Source organism: Excalfactoria chinensis, chromosome 1, assembly GCF_039878825.1.
Source record: "Excalfactoria chinensis isolate bCotChi1 chromosome 1, bCotChi1.hap2, whole genome shotgun sequence".
Lineage (NCBI taxonomy): Eukaryota > Metazoa > Chordata > Aves > Galliformes > Phasianidae > Excalfactoria > Excalfactoria chinensis.
Window position 1 is genome coordinate 171,200,363 of NC_092825.1, and position 21,081 is coordinate 171,221,443.

General features: G+C 39.1%; 1 protein-coding gene across 1 annotated transcript; it reads right to left on the reverse strand.

Annotated features, from left to right (window-relative positions):
- Positions 1-240: 240 nt before the first annotated feature.
- Positions 241-17,517, reverse strand: CEP126 (centrosomal protein 126). The gene is made up of 7 exons (XM_072344068.1): positions 17,395-17,517; positions 7,027-9,100; positions 4,060-4,218; positions 2,912-3,036; positions 2,516-2,603; positions 1,683-1,892; positions 241-317 (listed from the first exon to the last, which is right to left on the reverse strand). The coding sequence occupies exons 1-7, from the start codon at positions 17,500-17,502 to the stop codon at positions 241-243; spliced, it is 2,841 nt and encodes a 946-aa protein (XP_072200169.1). The 5' UTR covers positions 17,503-17,517.
- Between the last annotated feature and the right edge of the window lie 3,564 nt (positions 17,518-21,081).

The following is a 21,081-nucleotide window of genomic DNA, read 5'->3' on the forward strand; positions in this document are numbered from 1 at the left end:
CAGCTCAAGAGACCAACTGCATCCTGGGCTGCATCAGAAGCGTGACCAGCAAGATGAGGGCGGTGATTCTGCCCCTCTGGTCTCATGAGACTCCACCTGGAGTTCTGCATGCAGTTCTGGAGCCCCCAACACAAGAAGGACACGGAGCTGTTGGAGCAGGTCCAAAGGAGGGCCATGAAGATGATCAAACGTACAGATAAACTATCGAGTCAATGTGCAGGAAAGCTGAACTTAAATAAGTTAAACACTTACAAAAGGGGTGGTTTTCTGTAAAATCCCTGAGACAGATGGATTTCTTGCAATTGCTTCTTGAACATCTAAAAATAACATCAAAATATATTTAGCAAGCTAAATTTAAAATATATATATGTCATATCTAATATATATATGTTAGATATACATATCATTCTAATTTGCAGTTATTTCATTAATAATCTGTTAACTTCTTTCATTGTTTCTCAATATTCCTTATGCACCATTCTTACAACTTTCAGTTCTGCTTTTCACACTTCCTAAACTCCAGCTTTATTGCTCCCAGTTCCTTTGCTGAATTTACTTTTCCCATCATTTTCTTATCATTTCCCTATTACTCATACAGCAATTTCTTCTGTTTTTTTTTCTTGCAGTAAAGCTTGTAGCTATTTTCTTGACTTGAGTACACCACACCACAACTCTTGTCTTATAAATGAAATAATTCTTTACTTCTGTTTGCTTCAAAAGAGAAGCAGTGAGGTGCAATGTAATGAAATTCTGACCCACAGCCAGATGGGAGGAGGAACTGTAAGCCGTGGTTGCACACAGTTGTTTTATCCTATGCTTGCAGTTTACAGGAAACTGAGGCCTTTTTCCTCAAGGTCCAGAAACCCTCTATTTGATGTAGTGATGAACAGTGTGCAGGAGCTCAGTGGCATAAAGTTAGCCCAGGTTTGGTATGATTCCACTCAGGAATCTATAGGAACTATTGGGGTAAACTGGTTAACTAACCATGAAATTATACAGTCCATAAGAAAAATAAGTAGAATAGTAAAATAAAATCAGTGGACTTCAAGGAAGCAGAGTCTTGTAAACTTGCATAATTGGCAAGTGAAATTGTGTATAAAACAAATCTAAACAGAAAGGAAAGTCAGGGAGATTTGGCAGTTCCATAAGGGGCAAAGATGGCAAGCAGAAGTTATTCCAGTGATACAGAAAGCCGTGCAGACCAGTGAGGAGACTCCACGCACTGTTACAAGCTTCCCACTGATCTCCAATACGGGATCACAGAATCACAGAATGACAGAATATCTAAAGCTGGAACGAATCCACAAGGATCACTGAGTCCAACTCATGGCCTCACACAGGACAACATGGCTGAGAGCAATGTGTGAATGGTGCTTGGAAAGGATAGAGTGCTCAAAATAGAGAACTGGAGGATTTTCATCAAAGACCTGCATGTCCATACAATCATTGAAGTTAGAAAGGACCCTTAAGGTCAATTCCAACCACCAACCAAGCACTACCAAGAACACCACTAAACCAAGTCTCTAAACAGTATATGCACACCTCTTCAATTTAACTCTACGGAGGAGAGGAAAAGAGATTTCATCACAAGATTCGTGTTTTTAATCCAAAATAACACATGACAACAAAATATGAAGTTACTTAATCACTTGATGTAGAATTCTTTTTATAATTGAACTTACTTTTTAGCCTTTGATTGAGACGATCAAGAGACTGGAAAATCTTCTCTTCTTCTATTGAAAGTGCACTCATGCCTAGACGTGGAGCTGTGTTAAGCAGCAGGGGCTGTCTGGCTGGTTGCACACTTCCCATAGCTGCCAGGATTTCATCTTCCGTTGCTGCTGTATTTGTTAGTTTTTCTGCCATAAGAAACTGAGCAGTGCTTTCTGAAACTGACGAGATTACAGGGTAAACGAGAAGAATGATTACAGAGTAAATGAGAAGAGCTCATGGCATTTAAATATACTGCTTGCTTTCATGAGTATAGATCTGTGAAATGTTTAAGATTCACACTATAAAAATCAAATAGGTGGCAGTCAAGGATCAAGGTATGTTACAAAATGATATAGTTAAGATCACTAGTGTGTCTTACAGTGGGGATCACTGGGGTCAGAGCAAGCTCTACTAGCCTTGATTATAGAATCATATCTATGATGTCTATGATTCTATGATTCTATAATCAAGGCTAGTAGGGCTTGCTCTGACCCCAGTGATCCCCAATTATATATGTATAATGACAACAACCAGTATCTGTCCATATTATACTGTCACGTATCATACACACAGCTATCTTACAGTTAAATACAAACTATAGGTTGTAATGCATTTATAAAGCCATTAATGTTATGACACATGATGACATATCTTATGTTCCTGTGGAAAATTAGACCTAGACAGCAAACTACTCTTTTTCACTTTGAAGAACAGATGCCAAAAGATGCCACAGGAGATATTACACTATATTTGGTCAGTACTTCATGTTTAAAAGTGATTGAAGAGAGACATGTTACTATACCTTCCTCAGAATTACAGGTGTAATTCATATTTTGTGCTGGATCAAATGCAGACTGAACAGGATGCAGCTGGATGGTACGTAACAAATTCTATCAAAAATACATTAAGAGTTTCAAAAGTGTAATGTAAGGTAGCAGCAATACTTTCTGAACATTTTTAGTTATTACTTCATATTACTAGAAGCTTTCAAGTGCAAAAATATCAGTATATACTAATACAGTAGGTGTATTTTAGTTGGTTCTATTATTGCTATTAATAATGATGGCAAGTTGACTTAGCTCACTGATTCAAAATTCTGTGACATAGAACTAATATTTGATATTCCTGAAGCTGTTTCAATTTGGAGGGTATACAAGCCTTTCTCTTTCTTTTTTTTTTAATAGCACCCAACATTTACCTGTGTATGACGAGTAGGTTTCCATCGTTTAGAATCCACAGTTTTCCTTCCCTGTTCTGTAAAAGCTCCGTGTTTGTTTTCAAAGCCATTAAGAATCTGCCTTTGTTTTGTAACAGGAACAACACCTTAAATAAGATGCATTCAGAAATAAAGTAAAAACATGTAAAAATATGAGAAAGATACTGGAAGCAAAACTAGTGATGGTGGGTAAATTTTTGGCTCAGAGCTTAAGAGTTCACCTTATGTATGTTTAAAGTGTATCTCACTAAATGTATTTTCTTGATGTGAAGAGAGAAACAGACAATTCTAAAGCATGTTTAATTTCCTCTTAGGATAACACTATAAAATCCAGATGGAGATAGAATGCACCCTGTAGCAGTTTTCCTCAAATAGGAAAAGACCTGACTTAGATCTCGAACCTCAGATTTATCTCAGTTTTGTCAGTGCGTTTTCAAAATTTAGCAATCAGGTTTCAAACTTAAAGTTTTAAAATAAATTTCCATGCATACAAACTGGAGATGTAAATCAGTATTTCCACATGCAAGTCAGGATCTCCATATTCAAGGATATATCACATTCTCATTAGGAAACACAGTTACTTGATTTTTACTTGGAAATATAAATTAACTATTTATTAACTATTTATTCCCCTAATACCACGTACAATTGAATGTACAAATTTCAGGAGGAGCTGAGATTGTTCAGCCTGGAGGAGGCTCAGGGGAGACCTCATTGCTCTCTACAACTGCCTGGAGGGAAGTTGTGGTGAGGTGGGAATCAGCCTCTTCTCAAAGGAAACAGCAACAGGGTGAGAGGGGATGGCATCAGGCTGGGCCAGGGGACATTCAGGTTGGATACTGAAAAGTTTCTTTTCTGAGAGAGTCTGCCCATGGAGGGTGGAGACACCAACTCTGGAGGTGCTGAAGGAAAGGGAATGTGGTACTTAGGACATGGTTTAACCTATTGGTGGTAGGTGAATGGTTGGGCTACATGATCTTGGTTGTCTTTCCCAATCTTAACAATTCCATGACGCTGTGATTCTATAAGCAGAAGCTTACGATTAGGCCAAGAAGTCTTTCAGTGATTTTAACAGAATTTAATTTCTTTACTTGTTCCTATAGTGGTATTTACCAAAGCAGAATTCTTACTGTTTGCATGGAAAAAGCCCAATTTGTTCATCCCAGAAGAAACTTTGAAACAGGTCTTCTGGCTGCCGTCCCCAGTGGGAACACAGGATACAGCTTTATAAGGCTGGCGTTTAGTTGCATGTGAATTGTTGTAATGTGACATACGATGTTGAGTAACACCTGCAAAGAAAGAGAAATGTAATTGTGTTCTATTGTATGCAGGCAGAAATTTAAGAATTAAAGAAGAAACCTCCTACTATATTAGTTATCACGTAATCTTCTCCTGAAAAATAAATTCCAAAGTTATTCCATTGATGCACATCGGTCTTTATTTGAATCAGTTCACAAGGCACAGTAGGTCTATGACCAGGAAATACTCATTTAGGAAATTTAATTAAAAATATAATAAGTAATAATATCTGTAAGAGCATGAGATACTGAGATATAAATGTTTATCTATAAGCATGTGAACTAGGGCCAGGTTTATTATACAATCATAGACACATTTAGGCTGGAAAACACCTTCAAGATCATTAAGTCTATCTTTAACCTGCCCTGCCGAGTCTCATCACTAAGCCATGCCCTTTATCATGCCCACAAGGCATTATTTGTCCCAGGCTAAATGCTAAACACAATTTCAAAGCACCTTACTGGCTGAAAATTAAAGAACTTAATTCTTGCATTAGCAACAGAGAATAACTTGTGTCAGCTATGAAATATAGACTTTAAGCCTGGAACCACAGTTCGAGGAAGATTCCCATGTACAGCCACTTTATTTACTCATCTTGCTCTCACTTTCTGTAGCCCAGAAATGTGGATACACATTGCAACCGATGACATTTCGTATGTACTCACAGACCTAAGTGAGCTCAGCAACAGTGTCACTGCAGACAGTTTACTCAAGAGCAATGCAATACTCATTGTCATAGCAAGCACTTCAGGACAAAACCCATGGTGATCTATGTGCATTTGCCGGCAATAGAACAAATAATAGCCAGCCATTAAGAGTAATTTAGAGCACTTAAATAAATAAAGCTTTCAAACCACAAAATGTAAGCAGATACTGAGAAAGGGCCACCCACCTATATCTTAAAGAGAGGTTTCTCGGCCCCTCCTCTAACAGAGCTGGAGCCCTGTGACACCAGACCGCTCACTGATCTGATGTGCAAATAAGGGCATCACCTCTGCTCCAGGCCAGGTATGGTAATGGAAGGCTTCGTTCATTTCCAATGTAAAATCAAATAGGTTAACTTAAATCACGCATCGTTAAGCTCATCTCTTTGCCTTTGAACTGAATGGACAAGGAGATAAAATTTCTCTTTTCTCACACTTCCTTCAGGCCAAGAATATTCATCTAGCTCTGTTCCCATCGATAAAACTACGTGTTTACTGTAGATAAAATGAGAAACTTGGTGCCATCAAGAGGAAGCACAGCAGCAGTTACAAGCAGAAGGATGTACTGCTGCCATGGCTGGGCTGCAGGGGGGACAGAAGGGAAACGGCAAGTCTGAAACAGTTTTGAAGTGTAAAAACCACATCTCCCACGTCCCTTCTTTACCTCCCCAATCACTGCCTGCAGCATACTGTGCCCAAGGTAATTTTTTAAAAATATTTTAAATAAAACGTGAGACTGGTCCAAAAATTTCTTAATTTTTGTAAATCCGTATTTTAAAATTCTTTACAAATCAGATGTTTTGCAAAACAGCAACAGTTGTCTGGTAGAAGCTTTTAATCCTTTAAATGCATATGTGATATTTTTGAGCACTAATTGTACTAATGAGGCCAAGATGTAATGATTTGAGACATGTGCAGTGTCAGCACTATAGAAGCAGATAGATGGGCACGTCTCTCACCCTCGGCCGGCAGTGGATGCCAGACAGCAGGCTGGGACTCACAGAACCACGGAACTTCCTGAGCCGAGCTGAAGGGACCCATGAGGATCAGTGAGTCCAACTCACGGCTCCACACAGGGCAACTCAAAAATCACACCTTATGACTGAGTGTGTTGTCCAAATGAGCCTTGAATTCTGGCACTCGGGCCGTGCCCACAGCCCTGTGCAGGCTGTTCCCTGCCCACCACCCTCTGCTGCAGCCCCTTTCCCTCACCCCCAGCTGCCCTCCCCTGACAGCTCCATGCCGTTCCCTCGGGCCCTGTCGCTGTCACACAGAGCAGAGCTCAGCGCTGCCCCTCCGCTCCCTGTGAGGAGCTGCAGCCGCCATCAGGCCTCCCCTCAGCCTGCCCTGCTCTGGGCTGAGCACACCATGGATCTCAGCAGCTCCTCACACGCCTTCCGCTCCAGGCCGTTCCCCACCTTCATAGCCCTCCTTTGGACCAAATCTAATAGTTTTATGCCCTTTTTGTACCGTGACACCCCACATGCACGCAGTACCGGAGGTGAGGCCACAGCGCTGCTCCGCAGAGTGGGACAGCCCCTCCCCGTCTGGCTGCACTGCTGCCCCCCACCCGGCATACGAGGCTACACTGCTGGCTCCTATTCACCTTGCTGTTGACCAAGCCCCCCAAAATCCCTTTCAGCAGGGCTGCTCTCCAGCTTCTAATCCTCCAGTCCGTATGTACAGCTCGGGTTGCCCTTTCCCAGGTGGAGAATCCGGCAGTTACCTTGTAAAACATGCTTATTTAAGCCCGCTTCCTCTTACTTCATCATTTAGACCACCTGTCACACCTGCTCATTACTCGGGATCTCAGGGAAATAACTTCCTTTTTATTTAACATTGTAGAAAACTTATAAAAATAGGGATCCACAAATAGGCCTCTGGGCAGCACTAGACCAGAAATGCTATTGACCAATGGCAGAAAATTGTTAAAGCTGGCTGCGTGGTGTGAATGGATGACAGGCTGAGTGTTTGAACTGAGAACCAAGCTGTGCCATTTAAAAACCTGTTCTTATGAACACACAACCCTCACGTTTACTCAGCTCCAAAAACCAGAACTTTGTCCTGTTCTCAGTGCACAGATGTGGGACTTACCAGCAGCAGGGTCCATGGGACTGAGGGCAATACGCGCCCCTTTCCACACAGTTGTTTCCTCAGCTGTTGGGATGTGACCATGATGCGATCTGCTTTCTGTGCTGGCACGTTGCTTAGTGCAGGTTACAGAACAGTGCTGGCAGCTGCTTACACAACCACTATGCTTTGCCAGAGGTTCGCAGGACGTGCTGCAGCGAGGAGTGGACAGCACAGTGGCCACCTCAGAACTACAAGTTCTGCTCTCATTGCTTCCTGGTGTACCTTTATTTAAAATCTGATTTGCCAACCAAGCTTGCCCTTCACTTAAAGAGTTCCCATTGGTAGCAGTACCTTGAGGATAGGAAGAAGGCAGGGGCTGCCTCACAGCTGGGCTGGCTCTGGTCTTGCCACGTTTGCTCCCTGGTGCAGATGGTGGCTGAGGTGCCAGCATCCTCCCCTGAGTTGCCCGGCCGTCAGTGGCTGACTGCAGTCGGACTGCAGCACCACGGCCTCTGTGGCTCCTGAGCACGGAACATAATTGGTCTCTTATGGGTCTTGGACTTCTGATTACTTTTGCCTTATTTTTGTGTTGATTCTCTTTGTGAGTGTTATCATTATTAGCAGATACTGGGGATTCACTTGCTTCATGTTTTGATACCATCCAAACATTTTTAGGAAAAGAGAATCCGGCAGACATCAGCATATTCAGAGAGGTGCATTCTTTATTTGATTTTGCGGAATTAACATTTGGTTTTGGTATATGTGAATCTTCATGGCGATTTGCTGTGACTGTGGTGTTTGAAGGGTGAGCACCCATACATGGATTAGCACAAGGAGCATTACTCACAGTATGAACACAGTAAGGCTGTGCAGGAGATCTTTCACTGATGCTTTCCTCATAGCAACTGTCATTATTCTCTACTATTATCTGGTTGATTTGATCACACCATTTGAGCTTTCTACCACTTTTCGTATTCTCTGCACTCTTCTTTTTACTTTTTGCGAGTTCTAAGCTGTCTCTGATAGCAGACACAGGCCGAGCTCCAAAAGTGATCCCGTGGTTCACAACCGCAGCTTCAGCCTCTTTCTTAAAGATACTTCTGACTAGTTTTGCACTTTTTCTGTCGTAAATGTTGTTTTTCTGGGTGCTGTGCTGTGCAGGAGTGCCAAAGCCCAGCTCTGTGTCAGACACCACTGACATAGTTTCAACCACATTAGCCTTTCCTTCCTCTTTGTTATTCTGCTTCTTAACACTGCACGCAGCTGAGGCATTTGGTATGTCCTGAAGTAAAGCTGATCCCTGGTCGATGTCAACAATAGATTTAATGTTTTCTTCTTTTCTTTCAATCACTTTTCCTAAAGTATTTTTTAAAAAATCCGTGCTGACGTTTCTGTTCTTTGGCACCACATCAGCTGGGCTGGGATTGCCAGAGAAACACCTCTGATTAGGAAATAAGATTCTGGATGTTGCAGTGGGTTCAGCGGAGGTTTGCACAGATTTACTTCTTTTCTGTGGGGTCATTTTAAAGCTCTGATTTTGCGTCAGATCCTGAACTCTTTCTCCTGGAGTAGAACCAGGGCTGGCCCAGGCTTTGCTAGAACTGAAAACAGAAGGACCGGTTGCTAATGTGCTACAAACAGCAGAAGATGAATCGTTCCTTTCTTCTTTTCTATTTTGCAGAATAGGAAATGCTTTATTTACACAGCTTTCTTGATTGCCAGAAGTAGAGAACTCTGCAGCTTTTTTTCTGGATCTGTGTGGAACAGGTGGTTCCTCTTCTGTATCATTTGCAAGAGATAGAACGTTACGTTTAGCTAAAAGGCCCCCAGTAGGTAAGTCACCGTGGGTGTTTTGGGAATCTATATTTCTCTGACAGTTATTTAGATGCACGTTTTTGGAAGTATTTTGAGCTGCATAAGACACATCGCTCCCAGTCTGTGACTTTCCTGGAATACATGGCGCACAGTCACAACTTGCAGTCAAAGATGGTTCACTCGGTGGAGAGCAAATTGCGTTTTGTTCTCCAGCCTCAAGGCTGTCAAGACTCAATAAGCTTTCTGAATCATCTGTCCTATCGACTTCTTCATGAAAGTTCTGAAATACAGACATAAAACAGCACTGCTGAATTTATCTATCGGAAATATCTGTTGTTTTCTTTTCCCACTTATACTAGCTTTTCATTAATGAGAGCTTAGACCAAAGCACAATCAATAATGTACTAGGTGCTTTTATGACTTAAGGTCATAGCACCAAAGCTTCCATCATGTCAAAATTTAACTGCGTTCAATTGCAAAAGGAAATGATGTCTTTTGTGGATCAAACTGAGACAAACGAGCTGCACAGTTCAACAAGTTTAATTGCATGTATTATAGAAGTTCTACTGTACAAAAAATGGAATACTATTTGGAGAATCTAAACAGAACTACTGTTTCTGGATTGTCCTGTGATACACAATGGTTCTTGCATTCCAACATACAATGAAGCTGACAAAATGAAAGAGAATCCAAGAAAATATACATTTGTTATTGAATTTTTCCCAAACTGGACTTTTTCCATACTATATGGCTGTGTTTACTTTTATGCAGATTGCCACAAGTGAGGAGGATTTAAACCCCATCCTAACAAACATGGCCAGCATCTCACAGCTATCATCATCACACAGCTTAATCCCCTTCTTCTCATCTTTCAGAAAGAAGGAAAGTACCATCTGCTCAATGAGAACAGATCAGGTCTCAGGGTATGGGAGATTCCACCCGCTCCCCCAGCCGTTTCATCAGACAGTAACACAGCGATGACTAAGAGCGATGGGCACTTCTGAACTGCTACTGTGAGCACTTGATGTGTATATACCGTACAGGTGTTTTCTTCACCAATACTTCTCCATCCAGACACTGAGATGCCTGACATGGATGAAAATATATGCCTTCTAAGATCTGAAAAGGCACATAAACAACAAGGAAAATGTGCATTTTATCTATTTTCAGATTCCCGTATTTCTCCCTCTCTATGTTCCACACAACTGAGCAGCTGAAGTATTTTGTACCACACACTGGAGAAGAGCCTATGAGAAGCTGCCTTAGATATAAAGCAATGAGAGGTTTTTTTGTTAGTGACTTTAAAACAGAATGGCTTCAAATAGCAAAGTCTGTTCACCTCAGTAAGAGATGATATATTCCCTGGAAGTATCAATAGGATTAGTGTTTCAAAACCTTACTAAAGAATGCATAAAACTATTCAGTGTGGAAGAACATACTTTTGCAGTAAAACTGTTAATTCTACCCAAAATATGATGCCATAATATTGCGTAGTTTATAGCTGCACAAGTATTTTAAATTGCAGAATAAAAAGCTCGCTGAATCCTCAAAGACTTTTTATGATTGAAATTAACTATCTTGTGTGAGGTGTTCAGAGATTGCTGCAGTCCTCTACTACAGTCATGATCTGAGATGAAGAAACTAAATGCAAGAACAAAGAACCAAGCGTAGAGAAAGATCCCTTTAGGGAATGTTTTCAAATTAAAGCTCTACAAACTGGAGTCTTTCTAAAACAGAAGAATAAATAATGCTTTGTTGGTTATTTATTAACTTTTGTGTTTGGCTAAATTATATTGTTAACCTCTGCTTGAACTTAACCAAACAATGAAAGACCACATACCCTGAGATTTCTGTACCGGGCTAAATTTAAGACTAACTCTGGGTTTCTCAAATGGGAAAAGCAAAGCCAAGCAAACCAAACAGATGATAAAAAGAAGTTATCCATGTGAGGTTCTTTCTTGTTTAAACTAGAGATTGCACCTGTAAAATGTCTAGGTTAAATACAGGAGAAAAACTGTACTTTTTGAATAGAAAACCAGCCCTAGATCTATAGCAGGTTAGCTTGAACACATCTGGAGGGTGCACGAAGAGCTACAACTTTCAAAAGTCAAAACCAAAGCAGTTGAAGCACTTCTGCCCCAGAGGCTGAGAACAGATTTCATTCTGCCTTGTATATGATTTTATTGTCCTTGTAGAACAGACCTCACGGGGACTAAAGTTCCAGTTGAGGCAGCTTCCAGAAATAAGTTCAGAACAAAAGGATGAAGAAGATGTTCTCCTTGAAATGCACAACCAGTTTTACCTACTTCATGCAAATTTAGTTCACATACATTTATTTTGTTGTATTTATTTTGCTGTTTTGTGCAGTTTTATCATTTCACACATGAAAACTCCTTATCAATCTCATTACAGAATTATGTACTTCATTTTGCTTTTGTAGCTTACTATGCAGTGATAGCGAATGCCACATTTCCTGCTAAAAATGCGTAAGAATTACTATGTGTGCAGACCTCAAAAAGCATTCAGAATGATTCCTTCTTTGAGTGGTCAATAGCTGCTCAGAAATAAACCTGAAAATCCCCAGCATTTCATTTTATCTCTAAGAATATTATTGGATGATAAGGAAGCAAAAATGTTTGTAAGGTATATTTTCTCTTTGCTTTCTAGATTTGCATATCTGTTCTGTTACGTCAGTGCAATTTATTGTATCATCTGCTGCATCTATTCACTTATGTTCCTTACAGATGAAATCTAACCCCAGCCTATCTGCACACTTGGTGCTTTAGGAAAGGGAATACTTATCGGGAGCTACAGAGGTCACTTGTATGTCTTAAGCTTTAGAACAGCTGTGTCAAACAATTTCATGTTGGTAACAGGCTAAAACAAAGACAAAACATGACCCTGAGGAAACTTTCATGATGGCAGTGACCTGCCACAACACAGGAAGGTCATTCATTTAAATAAAGTGTTTTAAATAAACTTCGGTAGTGGAATGTAGAAATTAAAGTGGAATGGTCAAGCCCAGTAGAAAATTAATAATGCTGCCAATGCACGTTTGGAAGATGTGAAATTAATGTCACTACACGATGTTGATTTCACATGAGATTTGGGCTAAGCAAATCCCATCGAGACAGGATTTTGGTTACACAAAAGATTCTGAATACTCCACCAAACCCACCAAAGAAGCCATGGAGCACAGGATGACCAGAGAAAAACTTCCTACCAACACCCTTGTCTTTCCTGGACTAATTCTACCTCCTCTCTCTCACACCTCATCTAGGATACAGAAACTAGCTATGAACTGGAGTATTTAACAGGACTTGATCTGTTTGTCTGAAAAGCTATCAAAGGATGCTACAAACACAGGCTCTTAACTCCTTGCGATAAATAGAACTCCTTTTGAATCTCTGAGGCCATGCAGCACTTCAGTAATTGATGCTGAAAGATTCTGAAGGCAAAGTGACCTGAATGCTCAGTATCAGGGCCTTAACTTACAGATTTAATGAAGTCCTGAGACAAATGTACAGAATCATGTAGGGAATGTATTCAGCCATATCTTTCTCTCTGTTGCTATCTGTTAGCAAATTCAGCATTCCTGTACTGAGTGCTTGTTCTCAGGATCCCTGCTCCAGATGCTTAACTCTCTCATGGACAAACACAGTCCTTCAGCCCCAGAAATGGAATTTATAATACTACTTTTTAGATATTATTTAAATTATCAAACGATTAGATGTGGAGGTTCTGGGGATCACAGTGCACGAGTTCTCTTTTTATTTCTAACCCATCCATAAATTTTCATTCAGTAAAGTGGCATCTGTTGTGAAAATTTAAGAGAGAAGTCATAAAAAAATTGTATGGAAAAGTAACCTGAAAGCTATCAGAAGGAAAATTTAGAATAATTAAGCACACATATGCAACATGAATTGTAAGGGTACTTAATTGCTTTATAATTGTTTAAATGTTATACACAGAATGCAAGGACACTGTTTAATGAGCAGGTTCATAGTAGTTTATCCATCCATGTTATGTTATATTCCGTGTCATTTTGGTTATCCCCAAAAGAAGTAAAGAAATCAAACAGTTCCCATCCACTTACACTCTTTTGGAATTTGAGGACTGTGGTTTTCAAGAAGATTTTGTAGATAAAACCATTTCGAGGCAGTGCTTTAAACAGAAATGAAAGCAAATAACTATAAGATTCGTTACCAATTTATAGCAAAGAAATAATCTCTCTTACTTATGTTTAAGGTTTCAATGAGACCCAAAGCTCTAAAATGATATTTTCCAGCAAATGTTTCCATCAAGATCTGATGTATGGTGAAAGAAGGGAAGAACAGCTGATGGAAGAAAGCGTTTCTTCATCTTCTGTAAAAATCATTTCTTTTGCAAACGCAAGTACATTGCAATGATAGAACAGTGTTGTACATGTTTCCATACCATCTTGTGCACTTCACAGCAGTAGTCATGGTAAGAGCTGAGTTTACATCAGCAAATCCCGAAGGCCAGGTGTAGAAATGCTTTTCTACTAATGCACATCTATATCTCTTTAGAGACAAATTTATCTAATTAAAATTCCATGTAATTGCCAGCATTCGTGGCATGTTCCATTCATCTCATTGCTCATCTTGAAAAACTCTTTACTGACTGTTACACATTACCTGCTTTACAAATCTCAGTTTTTCAACCAGAGATTTTTCAAGACAAATATTCCTCTTAAAAGGTGCAGAATATGATTTATAAGAATATGTGCCATAGTTTTGGCCAATGAAATGTAAACGATTTCAGCTTCTACTTTTCCCCTTCCCCCCGCCAAAAAAAAAGCCTACTGAATTCAGAAGCTGATATTTATGTGCTTTCTTTGACACTATCTGAAAGCATAATTAAGTTGTCTGTTACAAGATCTATCAGCCTACTGGGTCCCAGCTGTGTTCTGCTTGTTCCTGTCTTCTGAGTCCTATTAATGTATTAATCTACCACTGAAAGAAAGCCTTTCTGCAGTGAAAATGCTGTTTCGGTACATATCCTCTACTGTCATCAGTTGAAGTAGGGCTGTCTTGAGGCAAGGTGTTCTTCAAATAACTGAATGGCCAGACTGTTAGATATGAAGCTTGCAATGTCATTTTCTAGATCACCAACTTGGAACAAACTACTACTTTACCTTAAAAAAGGCTACTTTGAGGAATACATAACCAAAACAAGTTGGAGTATTTAAGCAGAATAAGTTAGTCTAGAGATAAATTTCAATTTGATTAGTAGCCCTTAAAGCAAATGTGAAGTTGTTTTGAATTAGGTAATAACGTGAAAGATATAATGGTATATATTCAACCAATACTGGTTGAAAGTCAGTAAAAACTGCAGCCCGTGATCTTGCTAAAAGAAAACTAGTAGGGAAATCCCTTGAGTTTGTCTTAAAATTCAAGTAACCAACATAAGAGATGTTAACATTCACAGTTAAAAGTTAAAGATGGCCAGAATGTTTAAGTTGAATGCAGAAACCTATTTCAAGTCTTTGAATGGTCTCCTCAAACCTAATTCTGAATTCCACTCAAATTCCACTTTATCCTAACCCTCCCCTTAGAAATCTGTTTTCCTGCTAACTATCCCTGACCATTCTAGAATGTCTTGACTCTTGGGAGAGATTTTGTACACTGACACTCATTTTTTCCATGCTGGTCTTGCCTATGCCTCTGAAGAATTTGAATGATACAATACATATTGCAAAAGGAACCCTTGTTTCTCTCATTCCAGTCATAACAGAAAAGCACCTGAAAATGATTTCCGTGATTCCATCAGCTCACAGAATCACAGGGTTTGGAATGGACCTCAAGAGATCTTTAAGTCCAAGTGCTGTTAAAGCAGGTGCCCTACAATAGGTCACACAGGTAGGTGTCTTGAGTAGAGAAGGAGACTCCACAGCCTCTCTGGACAGCCTGTTCCAGTGCTCCCTTATAGCAAGAAGGGCTATGTCCATACCTATGTGCAGTATCTGTTGCTTTCACTCAGTGTAACATCACAGCCATTCTTCTGTATTACTCAGATGCTTATTTAACCCTATAAATAGCATGAATAAACATGTGCCATATAAGAGAATACAAAATATTATTGGATTAGACATCCAAGCCTCGTGGTTCAGTCTGCAGTTTCTGAGAAATTCTATCAGTGTTCTAAACCCTGCTTCTATAAATAGTGAACATAAAAAAATAAGTAATGAATAATAACTTCAATACATTGAGTATAATTTACTCCAAGGGGAACCATAGAAAGACCAATAATGAGTACTTCAATGGCTGCACAATATGCCTGAAAACAAAAGGACAGCCAAAGTAAAATTCCTGTTTCAAATCAATCAGAAGAGGAGTTTACATTTGGATTTCATCGACACCACTAGAATAACCTAATTATAGTCCTGCAGAGGAAGGAAGAGGAAAACTTGGTCTCCGTCTTGTAATCTATACCTATTTTGTTTGTGAATTCATTCTTACTTCCAAGTACTTTGTTTAAAAAGTGCAACGATAGAGATAAAATGTCAAATGATTTTTTCAACCATGATGTGCTTTTCTGGAATAACATGAAAAGATACAACAAAACCTTTAATTGTGACTGAACATTAACAGTACTAATGTCTTCAAAATGGAGCATAATAAATAATAATTTGATATACTGGCTCAGAAGTAACTGTTGCATGAAACACAAACTATGGCTCTCAATATTTTAAGCTCAGTGGTTTTGGAGAATGGTGGAAGGGCCACTAAAAACCTTGGCTTACTGCTGAAACTGTACAAATCTTTAGGGTCAGAAAGAGGGAACACACTAAATCTACTGGTAAGGTTCTACATAGACCTTTATGGCCATTCAGGAAAGAAAAGAATTTTAGGAATCTTTATAATCCTGCTGGGTCTGTAAAAACAGCAACAAAGAGGTCAGAGGATCTCAGTGGATGGTTAGGCTGCAAAGCATGTGCACAGTGCAATACTTTGCCATCCATTTTGGAAAGGCACATGCTGTTGAAATGACTGTGGACAACAGACAGTAACAAGGCTGCTGAAGACCATTAATGGCAGCAACATTAGTAGAGTATTATAAATACTGCTTTAGTTTGCAGAAAGCCATAACAACGCACAGTGGCCCAGTCCCAGTATTAGACATCCAGACCTCAGATGCTTGAAAGATGACAACAGCTTTCTTGACTATTTTACTAATCAGATTCCAAAACATGAAATTTAAAGGAAGTCCAGATGCTTCAAGTACAAGTAGTTACAACTTGAAACTATTTATTGGAGGGAAGAAGCTGAGCAGCCCCTAGTGGTACCAGAAAAAATAAATTCTGAAAAAACAGCAAAACTCTGTATAGGATCAGAGCATTTTCAAAAATACACAAATTTGAAAACACATTAATTTGTAAATTCCCATGTTACATTCTGTATCTAAAGCTGATTACAGCGTATAAGAATGAACTCTTCTAGTACAAACTGTACCATCTGCCTCTTCATTCTTTCTGAAATCCACTCCAGTTGAGTGAACTTTTCTCCATTAGCCATCAGCTTCTCATGAACACCCATTGGAACAAAGTGGGTACAATGTGCTAGGAAATCAAGATCAGAGAACTCCAAATATATGAGCTGCATTCAGTTCTTCAAAAGTTTTCCATACAGATTTATGAAAAGGAAAAGCCCTTTCTCTGCTGCTACTAAAGATCCCACACCTCCAGCCATTACCAGTGTAAAAATTATGGCTTCTCATTATGTTAAGATGATTTCAGGTCCACAATCCCATACACCAGTAGAGAATCTTATAGTAATACAAGTGAGGTCAAAATTATGTAATTGTGTTTGCAAAAAAATGTAACGTTAAAGAAAATATTTCCAAAATCAACGACAACATTGACTGACCTAAAATCACACTTAAAAAGCACAATTGAAAGACATTATTTTGGACCTCATTTCTTCTTGATTTTCTCTGTGTTTCTAAGGTGGCTTTTGAAATTGATTTGCATTCTAAAAGTTAACTTAGGTACAAAGTTAAGGAGTATTTGGGGCTTTTTACTGAAGCACCTGCATCTGTACCAAAGATGACAATAATAGACATAGAATCTCTAGTGACATTAAGCGAATGCACAAAAAATCACCACTGATCACTGGGGAAGAAAAGAACCTTTGATCTACCATAGTTGTATTGCTATAGCACTGTAGCAACCAGCATAGCAGAAACTCATGTGTGTTAGAGGAAGCTGACAATTTGAGCATGGAGCCAGCAGAGGACCCTGTACAGACTAAATCCTGGCTACTCCAGAGGCAGGAAATCTGACATACAAAGCTTAGGTTCTTAAAAAAGAAAGTCAGTATGGCTGATGTCTTTGAGGTATTTATGAAAAAAATCCTTACAAACAGTTTTGAAGATTTCTGAATTCTTACTGAAAATGTGCTTAGGCTTATTATAAATTATCTATCGGTACAGCATAGTGCAGAGCACTCTAATTGTTAAGGTGTGCTTAACATCTCGCATTTTATTCCATTCAAGAAACTTTGTCTTACATTTAAAAAGCATTCTATAATGAATCAGATGAAAATATCATACCTCCAGGTTGCCGAGATGCTGTTTTTCAAGCAGCTGCTGCATTTCTTTCAGATTTTTCTGGAATAGAAGTCTGTTATTATCCACACTTGTTCTGCTGCTCTCCTGCATTGTTTTGTCCAAGCCAACCATTGCTGAAATCTGCTCCTGATGCGAATAACCATTCCTTGATGCTGATGAGCATGAAGTGTCATCTGTGGTTCTTGATGCAAATGAAAAGCTTATTACTTTGGCTTCTTTCTATGTGCCAACTGTTCACTTTCAAAGATGTTCCTTTCCAAAAGTACACATCATCAATAAACGCCTGGCATGTGAAGGACAGCAGAACTACATGTAACTACAGGTGGTGCTGTTTGTACTGTCCTGCGTTAAGACTGTCCAGCACTTTCCATTTTAAAACTTCTCTAATTTACAAATTGTCAGAGTTGTGATTGGGTTGTTGGGTGACTGCCTTGGGCTGAATTAATCTGGAAAATGTCAGCCAACAGTTTGCTCATCTGCAGGAAGTTTTTTTTTTTCTTTTAAGAAGGAAAATGGCCTTCCTTCTTTCTTTCTTTTACATGAGACTGGCTTATATTGAGGATTATATACTGATGTTGTCAGATATTCCCTTACGTCAAATAGCAAAAATGTTTAATGGTATCTAAAGAGCCCAACTCTACTGATAACCTGTAATGTCAGTAATGTGTGACATTAAGGAATCTGTTATTTGCTACCTGAAATAAAAGTCCTCAGATTACAGGTTGAGAATTATCTAGAACCACGGGGCTGGCTGACACTGGGAATTAAAGCCAAGAGGCATGGGAAACCAAATGACAAGGAAAATGTGCAGTCAGAGACTAGGAAAGCAGAGAGTCCACATAGAAAGATGCATTCAAGAACAAAATATGGACAGAACTGGAACAAGGCTGCATAAGATCACTAGGAAAAGGAACCGAGTCCTGGAAAATGAGAGGCAAGAATTAGGTAGTTAACAAGAATGACAAAACAAGGAACAAGTACCTTTAGTGAATAAGAAATGCAGGGGTTGGACTTGGTGATCCTTATGGGTCCCTTCCTTCTTGGGATATTCTATGATTCTGTGATAAGGCAGTGTGTCTTAGAAAAAGTGCTTTGGGAGAGTGAAGTATTGATTTCAAATGGTGTGTGATGTAAGAAGAAATTACAGGAGAAACTGTTATATGCATACAGCATTATCTTTGAGTTTAAAGAGTAAGATCAGGATGAGAATAAGAAAGCACCTTGACAGAATACTTTATACTTCATAGAGTACTTTGATAACAATGGCAGTCAGGCATAACTGAATGGGAAGCAGGTTCACCCTGCCTGTTCCCAAACATTCCCTGAATAGAAAAGATTTGTGTTATCATCTCTGCTGCTATTTTATGTAGCGGATGCAAACAACTATGTTTCGTAATATTTCCATTGGAAGTGTCTACAGAAGCACTTTCCTTGTTACAGGGAGAGTAATCATCTGCTGCTACTGAACACAATAAGCAACTTACTTCTGTTGATCATCGTAGAGAATGTTTATGCTCACCTGTGGGTAGTTTTGTTTCTGCTTGGCAAGCACAATCCTGATGTTAAAACTGATCCTTTAATTTGTTCAAGAGCTTCTTCTAAATGAAAAGCTGCTTTTGTCTGGACTAGAGGTATTAACAGAAAAAAACGCATTGGAACAAAAAATCTTTAAATTGGAATATTCTGTATGCTTTGGTTAACATTCTTAAGTTCAGAGAGCCTACGTTCAGGCTGTTACAATGAACTCAGAGTTTTATCATTGTTAGGCATGCTGGAGAATCTCTAGTTTCCCTGAAACAAAGTTACAGCCTGATTAAATCTTTATAGTAATGAATTTATTCAGCAGTTCTGATATTTGCCTTTAGACCACAAACTGACAAAGTAGGTGGCTAAAATATCCAGCACTAACTTTGTTTTTACATCATTATTACGGTCATTCACTAAACCAAAGTTATGGCTTGCAGGTATTCCACAGAAGCCAGATTGTGACTTAGGAATTTGAAGCAGTGGGGAAGGCAAAAGTCCAGATAGGCCCAAGGTGTTGCTTCTTACAAATAAAGAAAGGTAATAGAAAAAAGGACAGAGACAGAATTACTATTAAGAAAACCAACAAAAAGATTGTGATTCATCATATTGCTACGCAGTCTGGACTGCAAGTAGAGCTCCAAAGAAGCCCAGTACTGTCCTATTTTGTTATTTTATTCTGACATTTGATCCTGAAGTCAGAGACATTACCTCACAGCTGGCACAACTGCAGTTGGAAGAGTAAATCTGTTGAAGAATTACTAAGTATTATACCATATCTTCAGAGTTTCAACACTGGAAAGTTGACTGGAAGTCAGACTTGGCTGAAGCTATTAAGAACTCCTGCCAATCTGCACTCATTCCAATGAAGAAAGCAGGAACTTAGTTGCAGTGATCACTACTTTCCAGAAGTGAAAGAACAGCTCAAGAAGCTGACTAATTCAGCAAAAGTTATATAATACATTCATATTTACTAGGAGTACCTTTTTTTAATGATAAACAAAAGGCGTATTCTGGAATATTTTGTATTCAAGGCTTCAAATAGGGATCCTTCCTACTAACTTTCAATAACGTTCTAACATCTTACACAAAACTCTGAAATTACAGAGCTATAAGCAGTAAGGACCCTGCAGTGAAACAAGTGGAGAAAAAACATGGGAGCCGCAATTCCTCTGGGAGATGACTGCACTCTATGACTGGAATAAAATGAAATTATCTCACAGCTTTTGGAAAAACACCAACCCTTATTATTTCATTTCTTCTACCCAATGTTATCATGCATATCAAACCCATGCCTCTTGTCAGTTATGTTCAGCTGACACTAATTAATTCAGTTAATTTGGTTTCAATAACATTTGATTAATAAGAACAAACTGTATTGTGAATAGTGGTTACATTTCCATTCACAAACCTATCTGCTTGTGCTGGGAAGCAGGGAGATGGACGCGCTGGAACTTCTCAGTTGTTTCCCAGAATTTCATTTTCCTTTGTTGCAGGACTCGTTCTCTGAATCTTTGTTCTTGTTCTTCTTTTTGCTTCCGTCTTTCTTCAAAGGCTCTGCATTTAAGAAGAAAAATTAGATGACATCTGTGCTTTCTAATTACGCTTGCAAAAATATCAGCAACTTGTCTGTTATCTGGTGGTTCTGGAACAAAAGCTTGCTTGTCCATAAATTAAATGCTACAAAAATCAGCGCAGCTAAATTATAGTCTGCATGAACCTCAATGGGACAGCAGGTGACAAAGAAATGCACCATAATATTTTTATTCTCTTAGCTTTACCCAGAAATGTAATGATTTCTTATAAGGGAATTCACGTGCAGACTCATACAGCTCTTGTCACTGATGTCACTTTCACCACATTCCTTACATGACCACATAAATGTGTAACAGTGGGCAAACATATAGGATGATAAACGTCAACTACTGTGAGTCTGTACCTTTCAGGAGCTTAAGAGTTGTTATCCAGAAGCAACACACAAGAGCTAGAGCTTTAACCTAGAAATATGTCAGAATTTATCCACTTCCAATGGTTGGGAAACTTTCTGAAAGACATCAATCAGTTCAGCAGCAAAAATTGGGATCTGAAGCTCTAATTGACCCTATCAGTTCTAAATACCATATATTCTTAAAGTGTGTCCTTCTA

Bases quoted from the DNA above. Each gene is read 5' to 3' on its own strand.
- CEP126 (XM_072344068.1), bottom strand. From the start codon at position 17,502: ATGCAGGAGAGCAGCAGAACAAGTGTGGATAATAACAGACTTCTATTC. The intron at 4,219-7,026 runs GTAAGTCCCACA...CTTTCTTTGCAG, and splicing joins TCCCATGGACCCTGCTGCTG to GTGTTACTCAACATCGTATG. The intron at 3,037-4,059 runs GTAAGAATTCTG...ATCTTATTTAAG, and splicing joins GGGCTTTTTCCATGCAAACA to GTGTTGTTCCTGTTACAAAA.